We start from the raw sequence: 11,225 nt of genomic DNA, 5'->3' as shown, positions 1-11,225 counted from the left end.
TTGGGGACCCGAAAAACCTCTCTAGAACCGCTAGTGCTTTACCGACTCGGCCAATTCGCCTTAATTCTCTCTATATGCTACAAAAATACGTATACCACGGGCTTCAAGACTGTTTAACTGTTTCCAGTGAAGATTAATTAAACCCATGTTAACAGGGTTATAATGTAGCTAATCAAGAACATAAATCTTCAATTTAGCAAAGCACCAATCAATCCCTTTCATTCTACCGGCGGAAGAATGAGCTGAGGGAGGTGGGGAAAGAAAGTGGAGAATGGTTGGGGATGGGATAAGGGGATGAGATAGAGAAAGAGATAGGCTGAAGAGAGTGGAAGGGTGGGGGAATGGTTGTTTTGTGCAAAATTGCATGTGTGCTAAATGAGCGACCGTGTAAAGAGACGAAGAAAGCAACCGAAGTGTTAAGAGAACAATGTCACAATTTACCGACATGCATACAAACAACAAACAGCAAAGTATTTTCATATCATAACTTTATTCCTCGAAATACTTGACCAAGTATTAGTAATTTAGCCTTTGAATAAGTTTTATCCTAAGAAAGTGGAAACCAATCTTTTAAATTTACACATAAACTAGTAAATTACATCTAGACATTCATCGAATATTGAAAAGTAAAATAACAACTTCTAACTAGTATGGGTGCCTTATCTGTTTCAATGTGTATATAAATGTTATAAGCCCCTTCATCAGAAAGTAAACGGTACCCTGTTCTATTACCTAAACCCCCAAATAGATATTTAAAACTTATACATGTATAATATAAAATACAAACATATCGCACTCACTTATGGTAATATACATGGGCGTAAATCTGCAATTGATACCCATTGTTCAGGGGGGATGATCTATTCATTCACCCCCCCCCCCTGAACAAAAGGTATTACGTGAGGATTGACGCCCATGGTATACTCATATATTCCAATTGCATCTGATAAGATTGTGAGGATAGTACATCAAAGGTCATGGCATGTACTTCTTGGAAACTTCATCCACATAATATAAATCCCTACACCATAAATAGCAACCAGTTCTTTTGTTCATATATCCTTACCAGATCAATTTTTTCACTTCAAGTTATTGTGAGGATACAGTGCAACCTTGTTAATTAATAACACTGTTTTTAACAAATTGTCATGACATCATTGTCATTTTGCTGGTGTCCGCTTTTTTATATTCTACTCGTTTTTAACCCTGATATAACAATGTTTCAGTGTAATTCAGTTCCTGTCTACTGACTATAGCTCCCACTTCTAATAAAGCATATTCACCCAAAATATATCTTCCAACACCCATCTCTACCATGACATACCCCTCCACCCCAACAAAAATAAAAAATAAAAAATAAAAAAAATAAATAAACAAAGAAATATATATATATATACACATATAAAAAAAGCAATCAATCAATACATAAACAAAAAAAATATAGATCGACCATTACCTTTTATGACAATATGTACAGATTACAATTATAGCACCCACTTCCAGTAATATACGTATATAATATATACATCAAATGATAAATGATAGTCACACATTTGTAAAGCGCTTAATACTATTTTGCTATCGGAGCACGCTACATTGTAATTCTTATAACACCAGTCATAAATTCAATTGATAATTCGAACATGATGGTTCATATGCTCCACAAGCACACAATGCCAATCTGAACCATTGAACAATTGGGTGGACAGTGGCAAATTAATGTTTTGCCACAGGACGTTAGTGCCGGAAACAGTCCAGTACAATGACTTTGTAATACTTGATGTGTTGAGTAAATATATACAATTCTGGACAATTTTGCTCCACATAATATATACTGTACATTCACACATAATATGTGATAAAACCATTTCATCTGTTCAAGAGGACGCTGTGTAAAAATGTAGGAGTTTTGATACATGATATATGATAGTTGAGAGTGTAGGTGTTAACACCCTTTGGCTCTCAACAAACAATGATAGGTGGGAGCTATGTACAAGGAAACTATTGCTCAAATAAATGATATGAGAGATACAATTTTTTTGTAGCATAGATATTATTCTATATTCCAAATATACTAATAATAAGTACATGTAAAATACAGCACCCAATTTCCTTACGCATAATTCAGTAACAGTAGTATATAATTTATATAGCGTCTTTTCCTCTTGATAGAAGCGCTTTACTTGATGCATGTTCAAGAACATTTTATCACGAAATCATCTCTATGAATTTGATTTCAAATTCAGTCTATAAAAACAGGCAATGACAGAATTCTTTATTTTGTATTTTTTGGACGAGTCCTATTCAGCAACTTTGATTTCTGTCCATGTATTTAATGTTGTGTCAGAGCTATTGACGACATCAGTAGTATTGGTCGTGTACCGGTACCTATAAATGATGTAAAATGAAGAGAGAGAGATGTGGAGAGAGGGTGGAGAGAAAGAGAGTGAGAGCGAGAGAGAGAGAGAGAGAGAGGGAGAGACAGAGAGAGGGAGAGAGAGAGAGAGGAGCTTAATTAAAGCTTTCCATGATAGAGAAAATATATAAAGCATAATCAAAGCCAATGTGAGATTGCTTTCATTGCATTCATTATTTTTGGCATAACTGATTCAGCCAATTTGAAGTGCCTATACGGATAGTGATTATAACTTTCAAAACAAAAATCTTTCTTTGTGATTTCTTGTCCAATTTCATTCAAACTATCACCAGTCTACTTTCTTTTAGAGTCTATTAAGTTTGTATTTTTCTCTTCTTATTTGTTCTGTAAGTCATGTTTTTATGTAATCCTTTATTTTCTCCATAGTACTGAATAAATCGTTAACCCATAGAATGTAAGGTTAAGTTTTTGAGGTTGACTTTATACATCCTAGCTATATTTGTACACTTTAATTCAAAAGATAGGAAATAGATTATGACTTACCGATTCAATCTTCCCTGATGGTGCCATATAAGGTCGAACAAACCCTTCATTATAAGTTGTCTAAAATGAGAAAAAAGAGCCACAATGATAATAAACAAGAATGATAATATTAATAATAATAAACAATAATGATAATATTAATACCTGTTCCCCTACCATGGCATTGACTGACCAAAGCACTTACACTATTTTCATTATTATCACCCTGGTAACTTGATTCAATTGCTTGTATTAGTCTGCACATTACAGTGAACATTTAATTTTTAATTTTTCTCCCCCAAGCTTCATTTCAAGCCTGATTCAACCCCAAATCTAACAATTTGATTCATCTGCTAGTCTTTACAAAATGGCATCTCTATGGAAGGAATTCACTTTGCATACATAAGTTGTTGCTGTGTCGGTCAACTCTCTGCATGGGCGTCAATCCTTACGTAATACCTATTGTTCAGGGGGGATGAATGAATAGATCACCCCCCCCCCTGAACAATAGGTATCAATGACAGATTTACGCCCATAACTCTCTGGCAAGCTTTTCAGTCATCAACATCAATTTTTTTCAAAAAGTATGCATAAAATTAGTAAACAGGTCTATATTCACAGAAATTCAAATGGATTTCTTACCTCTGTGGTGTATACACCATTGGAGTAGCCAGGCTTACGCATGTGGCCGAGTTCCATGTTGGACGGGTAGTCGGCCATCGGATAACCGTCTCCGTAATAGCCGTTGCCGTTTCCAAACGGCATGGCTTCTCTCTCTCTGTCCAGTGGCGCAAGTCGACTGATTGACCTCCCTAATCTTCTGTCATGAGACATCATCTGACGCATTCTGATGAACAATGCCACGAAGAGGAAGAATATGAGGAAGATGATTACCACACTCCCGATGATAATGCCGGCTAGGACTCCGTCGCTGAGGCCTGCTGACCCAACTGTGTAATGTGTAAAAAAAAATATCAAACTGGTTAAACTAAGAAAACTCTGCATTATGTAAAGTGATATATAAAGGTTACTAAAGTGTTACAGTTGTGATAAGAAACCTTCAACTGTGTTATGTGAACTGATTTTCTGAAAAATAAGAAACCTTCAATGCTACAATATAAGTGGTTAGAAAAGACTTGCATAACAGTTTTCTGATTGTAAAAATGCCCATCATTTGTATAGTTTGGGGGTAATCTAGACAGATTTACTTTAAGATTGAGAAAGTTGCATCATTATAACGTATTTTGTTTTAGTACAGAAACAATTTCAGAGCGTACTGAGTTGAAAGGGCTATGAAACTTTTGTCTGGCTCCCAGTTTAAAAGGGTACCCCCCCCCTACATACACACACACACACACACACACACACCCCTCATTCATATGGAAGTTTAGACTCGATGCTCTGATATGAAATCATTTTCCTATTAATGAATTTTGGGATGAAGATATGATTGTGTCTGATTTGAATGAGAGACAATCCCCTCTACACTATTTCATTTCCTCTACATAAATGTTTGAAAGGGAAAAAGTAATATTGAAGTGAAAAGATAGACCTACCTGAAGTGCATGTTCTTCCATCGCCGGTGAAGCCCGCGAGACATGAACATGAATAGCTGCCGAAAGAGTTCGAACAAGTAGCAGATTGGGCACATATACTTGCATCACTACATTCGTTCATATCTGATAACAGAAAGGTTAATGCATGGAGATTAATAACGGCTGGGCTAATACAAGACCCATGGCAAATATTCATAGAGATAGCTTTAAATACAAGATTATAACATAGCTCTATAACAAACCTTCCCATCGACAGTTGATTTCTTCATCATTCCTTCAGTAAAGATTGTACATTTATCAAATCTCTGTTTTTTTTTTAAATTGTCAACAAAATAAATTGTGTCCCCTTTTCTCAATAATTGGTATTAAATGATTGGATCATTTTGATGAAAATATGAATTAGGGAGTCCTATAGTCTTAATGGACATAAACAATGCCACAAAATAACAATAAATAATGAGGCGGGGATGGCTGCATCCCCCTTCAATTTGGACCAAAATTTATTTTGCCCTGTTAAAATTCAAGAGTAGCAGATCCAAATGCAAATGCCCTGAGAGAATGAGGCACTATTCACCCAGGAAATGAATTTCTTGATAAAATTCCTTTCAAGAAGAAGGAGACGGTTAGAGAAAGAGAGAGAGGGGGTATTTTTCTTTTTCTTTACCCCCCCCCCCCCACCCCCATGCGGAAGGTTACTACGTCACATCTCAACGATCCTTAACAAGTGATCCAACTAACCTTCACATTGTCTTCCGCTATCTGGTGCAGGAGTGGTGTCAATGAACCCTTCTTGGCATGCACATGTAAAACTACCCTCGGTGTTAGTGCACTCTGCATACGAGCTACAGTCGTTCAATGTGCTACTGGAGCACTCGTCAATATCTAAAGAAAAAAAAGCATAATTGTTATTTTAACAAACGTAATTGAGAAATTTCTAGAGACTTTCTTTTTTTTATATCGAAAAGACAACAAAGGGGAAAACAACATTAACAATTTAGACCTATTTGATTTAGAAACACAAAAAAAGAAAACAAGCCCCCCCCCCCCAACAAAAACAAAAAAGATAACCATATAGAGAAGTTGTAACCATCGAAGTATTGTAATGGTGTTTGGAGCAGGACTGGGAACTTGTCCTTGCATGGACATTTCATTATGTATTCTTATGCTTTTTTGGTGTATAGATTCCTGAAATGCCTGTACAAGAGACACAACCTTGGTTGATTTTCCGTGATTTATCTTCAAGTTTCCTTGAATTTAATTTTTTTTTGTCCTTGATCCTTACTACGATTCCCTAGTTTTCCTTAAAACAAGGACATTTTCTTGGAACGTGGAATCCCTGATTTGTCGTCAATGCATATGTCAGAGGAGCACTACTCACCAGTAACGGTTGTCCTTGATGGGACCAAGACAAATTCTCCAGTAGAGTTTCCATTCCCGAGACTCTCCGTAAACTCTTGGGCTGCTTCGACTGCGGTAGGGGGTTGTATGGTCGTGGGGCTTTCGGGTTCATCGAACATGAGATCGGCGTCGACTTCGAGACTCCCTAAAGAGAAGCCTCTGATGACTACGCCGATGAAGATGGGTCCATATCGGGTTCGGTATATAGCAAATATCTGCAGATGACAAATGAATTTGATCAGTTATAAATATATACCAAAATCTCAGATGTGGTAGGGGATGTACTATAGTTTAGTCTTGCACTTAGAACATACCTAAGAAAGGCGTTCGCACAGAAATACAGGTGTAAAATAAGAATGAGCACCCATAAATTTGTAGCATTTTCTTGTCTTTCTTGCCATAAGATAATTATTTATACCAAGCTTCTTATATGACATATTAAACAGCCAATGCAGGAGGCTATCAATTTTAAAAGATTTAAAATGCCTTCTTACTAGTAAGAAGAGTATTACCAAACATTTGATGATGGCCAAACTTGTTTACTGGTTAAGCAAGTGCATTGTAAAAGAAACTTATTAAAATTTCTTTGAAAAGGCTGATTATGCATGATAGCACCAAGTAATTTGTGAACTTGGAACCGAAACACATAAATGGGCTTATTGGACTGCCCACATAATCATGTGGCATGTTAGTTGGGTTCAAACCTTATATTTTTAGGCATATTTCATATTTCCAATACGAGTACATGTAAAAAACCATTATCCCTTTCGTTGTTGGGAGGGGGGTGCATTTGTATTATGCTATTTGTCCAAACTGACATACAAAGATTGAGAAAGCTCCCCAATTATTTTCATCTCGACACTAGACCTTCCCTTTAAATGTTTGAAAGTAACTTACGATGATAGTAAGGCGCTGTCTAACGTCCATAGATGCTACTGAGGTAGGATTGTTGACGATGGCTTGAAAATCTGTGGTGCTTTGGAATTCCACAATCACAATGCTCAACGATAAAGTACGGCGGGGTACTTGAATTTATAAATGAATAAGTGAGAGAGAAAAGATGAATACATTTCGGTAATGTAATTGCATTTAATGTATACGTCTGTGTTAAGTGCCTCGTTATGAAATATTTCAGTCCCCTGTTACAAATACTTGTATTTCAATATAATTAATGTATACCTCAACGCTAGGTGAAGGTGTATAAAGATGAATACATTTTGAATATGATAAATACTTTTTTCTGACATTAATTTATTAGTCGATATTCATCGAAAACCTTGTTCTTCTGCATGGGACATTAAACAAAATTTGAAGGAAAAAATAGAAATATGCAACATGTATAATTATGCTCTCTTTTCAATATAAGACGCACGCATGATATTTATTTAGTATTACCAATTTTCAGGTTAGACCAAATTCTGAAATGCAACATGTACAAATTGCTTATACATGATTGCTGGTAAAGTTAATACGAATAAGAAATATAGTGTACAACATATTGGGTAATATAAGTGTAAGGTGCGGTAACAACCCACTGCAACTTATATTTATTGAAAAACACTAAAGCTATGGTCATAACTCAGAGAGTCGACCGACCGATTTGTAGCCTGCTCGGTCGCCGCTGGAATTGAGGCATCGCCCAAAGATTTTGAAGAGGTCGAGCAGGCTGTAGAGCCCCGGCGATACCTGGGCGGTGCGCTGTCAATTTCCCGTCGGTCGCCGGTCGATTTGAGGTAAAAAATGGGCGAAATCGGAGAGCTAATTCTCCGGGCGGCCTCCCGGCAGTGACCGACTGATGACCCACCAATTCCCGAGCGGTCTCCCACCGGCCACCGGCTGATTTTAAAGAAATTACCCGGCAACCGGCCGGTGATCGGCGGGGCACCAAAATACGCTCGGTGCCCGGGCGGTCCCCCCCCCCCCCCCCACGCCGCCCGGCTGCTGAGCAGGCTACTATTTTGGGTTGTGACCATAGCTTAAGCGTAACAACAAAGTTGGACAATATTTATTAAGATTTTCAAATAAATATTTGATATATACTTTTTTCTTCTTCATATATCAAAATAAACGTAAATTATCAATAACAATCATACTGTTCACGCATGGTAGCTAGAACATAGCCATTTTACAATAAACGAGTCTATAAAAGAAAATTGAAAAAATGGGTTCATCTGGCCATTCAAATGTTGATGAGCACGAATGCCTGTTTTCAGGGCAGCAATTCTAGAAACCATCACAAGTTCACTGAAATCCCATTCAATGCATGTTTTACGTTTAACACGCTTTTCAATATGATGTTGAAGAACTTGTACTTAAGACGGTTTCGTGAAATGACGCCAAACTGACTGTCGATCGATCACCACACTCAGACTTTTTCAGACTTCATATTGCATGTAATTAACATGTCGGTTCCAGCTAGTCTGTAATTTTATATTGTAAGACTAGTTGGTAGCCCTGGGTGATGTAAGGTCATTATATTGTTAGAGGGGAAAATTAATGAATGTAGGACTTTACCTCTGCAGACACCGTTAGCATTCCTCACCGAATTCCCGCTACATTCACACATGTTAGTGTCGGAATTGCAGCTCTCTCTTGTGGGGCATCCGGTATTACTACTGCAGCCAGTCTTGGCTGTTAATGGTAGTCGAAAAACGAAAAAGCACATGTAGTAAGTAACAAGGGAATATCAACAAAAAAAATTAAAGGTATCAAACAGTTTTTGAGCGTCAAGTAACGCCTGGCTGGAATGCTCCCCAGGGAGTGGAGATTTTGCACACAGTGTGTGCGGGCAAGCACTGAATCCAATGACCGGGATAATAGTATATTTGTAAAGCGCTTAGAGACATTTGTGATAAGCGCTATATAACAACTAAATATCATTATTATTATTTTAATTCCCATTACATAAAAATATTCTAACGCATGGATTTCGACCATCCCTTTCTTTCATCTCCCCATGATCGTTCATTAGGTGAACTTCTCACAAAAAAGTCCCATGTTCGTACATTGAGTTAATTCAAACTTTTTTTTTTTTAACGTCCGGTGTCAACAATTAAATAAGAGATCTTAAGACAGCTAGGTTCCAAGCAATCTTGGAAATCAGAGAAAATCTGTAAATTGACGTATGAGTTTACTTATTCCGGCGAGTCAGGGAAAATGTCATGATATTTTTTTGTAATCGCCCAAATTGGGAGCAAATGAGAGAATTTCACTAGCCCCAGAAGAAACTAGTCAGATGTCGTATGTCCTAACAGCGTACCCACACGTTATTAGTTCCCCTATTACTGGGGTGGTTTTCTAACAAGATATTTTGCCGAAATTTGTTTATTCATATTTATTCAAGAAAGTACATATACCATAGATACAGAGATGTTACATAAAGCCCAGGACCGAGATTTGAATTACATTGGATGCATCTCATGCAGGGTTAAACAATTACAATACACAATAACAAAACGGAAAAGAGAACATCATAACGTCATTTAAAAAAAAATGAAAGCATTAATAATTCCTAACAAAACAAAACAGAACAACAAAATATTTTCTTAGTTAGGAATACCTCACATTTATATACCGTGGTCATATCTATCAATCTCTTCTGTCGTAATATGTCCTAACAGCGTACTCACACGTTATTAGTGCCCCTATTACTGGGGTGGTTTTCTAACAAGATATTGTGCCGAAATATTATCCAACATTTTGTATTCCGACAACATACAAACACATGAAAAAGATGATAAGTCAAGAACAAGGTTCCGATGATTCAAACGGATATATATTAAAGGGTCGTAAAGACAAACCTGTTTCACAATTGGTTCCCTCGTGAGTGTCTGGACATGTACATAAATAAACAGCATTACTTGACGAGCAATCGCCTCCATTTCCGCACGGAGATGATAAACATGGGTCGATCTCTGCGTAATTAAATGCAAATAAAAAGCAAAAGAAACCATTGAATACAAAATATTTCTAATTATATTCCACATACAAAGAATCTTGCGCTAGGATTGGTCAAAAATAAATCACGCGATGGAAGATAGTTCGCCCATCATTAATGGGAAAAGAATAGTTTGTTACACTGTTCGCTTTGGAAAGATAGTTACATCCAGATCGCCTCGGAAGTGATAGTTTGTCCCATCCCCTTCATCAACGGTAATTATATGCTTACTACCGACAGAGTAATAGATTCAATTTGATAGATATTATGATCAGAGGTAAAATGTTGAGAAAAAAGTCCCTTGAACTTAGATGAAGGCAAAGTAACTACACAACCGATTGTAGTAAACAAACTAATATATTATTTTGAACTATGTTTGAAATATGACTACTTTGCCTGTCAATGTGGTTATCTGTTACATGAATTTGAAAGAGTATTCATACTAGAAACGTCTGTCCGAATTATTTGTCTAGATGGACAGACTATTATTACGTTTAGATTGAGTGATCTCCTTTGAAGATTTCCCATTAAACCTTTATCTTGCAATGAAGAAGGAATTTGGTCTAAGATTTAAATGGTTACAACTTCATACGTGACTGTAAAAACTTATTCCTGACAATTATCCTAGAAATTCAAAACTAAATTATTTATGTGACAAGTATCAAGCGTTCCAGAACAATATATTTGAAGTGTGTGCTTTACTCCAAGTGGTATGTACATGATCTTTTTTCAAAGGACTGACATTGCATTCCCCTTTCATATTTCAGTTTTTGATTAATCAAAGATTTATCTCAATCGATTCCCTCCCTAACCATCCTAAAATCAGTTCAAATGTACTTGAATTTCATATAACAAAAAAAAAACACAGAAACGCTTGTTTTGTCACTTTTTAGGATTCGCCTGTTTATCATTCTAAATTACCTGGCATTGGGGTTGCAGAAGGCTCACTCGTGGTTGCAGTAGGCTCACTCGTGGTTGCAGCAGGCCCACTCGTGGTTGCAGCTGGGCCACTCGTGGTTGCAGCAGGCCCACTCGTGGTTGCAGCAGGCCCACTCGTGGTTGCAGCAGGCCCACTCGTGGTTGCAGCAGGCCTACTCGTGGTTGCAGTAGGCCCAGTCGTGGTTGCAGTAGGCCCAGTCGTGGTCGCAGTAGGCTCACTCGTGGTTGCAGCTGGCCCACTCGTGGTTGCAGCAGCCTCACTCGTGGTTGCAGTAGGCTCACTCGTGGTTGCAGTAGGACCAGTCGTGGTTGCAGTAGGCCCAGTCGTGGTTCCAGTAGGCTCACTCGTGGTTGCAGTAGGCCCAGTCGTGGTTGCAGTAGGCTCACTCGTGGTTGCAGTAAGCTCACTCGTGGTTGCAGTAGGCCCAGGCGTTGTTGCAGTAGGCCCAGTCGTGGTTCCAGTAGGCTCACTCGGGTTTGCAGTAGGCTCACTCGC

At 37.7% G+C, this 11,225-nt stretch overlaps 1 protein-coding gene across 1 annotated transcript; it reads right to left on the bottom strand.

Moving 5' to 3' along the window:
* Positions 1-471: 471 nt before the first annotated feature.
* Positions 472-10,984, bottom strand: LOC578620 (neurogenic locus notch homolog protein 1). Its single transcript, XM_030998197.1, has 10 exons — positions 10,712-10,984; positions 9,654-9,767; positions 8,368-8,484; positions 6,751-6,878; positions 5,834-6,068; positions 5,194-5,337; positions 4,456-4,578; positions 3,542-3,849; positions 2,921-2,980; positions 472-2,388 (listed from the first exon to the last, which is right to left on the bottom strand). The coding sequence occupies exons 1-10, from the start codon at positions 10,716-10,718 to the stop codon at positions 2,362-2,364; spliced, it is 1,263 nt and encodes a 420-aa protein (XP_030854057.1). The 5' UTR covers positions 10,719-10,984; the 3' UTR covers positions 472-2,361.
* Between the last annotated feature and the right edge of the window lie 241 nt (positions 10,985-11,225).

The sequence above is a fragment of the Strongylocentrotus purpuratus genome, unplaced genomic scaffold (genome assembly GCF_000002235.5).
Source record: "Strongylocentrotus purpuratus isolate Spur 01 unplaced genomic scaffold, Spur_5.0 spur5_scaffold_4, whole genome shotgun sequence".
NCBI lineage: Eukaryota > Metazoa > Echinodermata > Echinoidea > Camarodonta > Strongylocentrotidae > Strongylocentrotus > Strongylocentrotus purpuratus.
The sequence above is the reverse complement of the archived record's forward strand: the minus strand, read 5'-3'. Positions and strand labels throughout refer to the sequence as shown.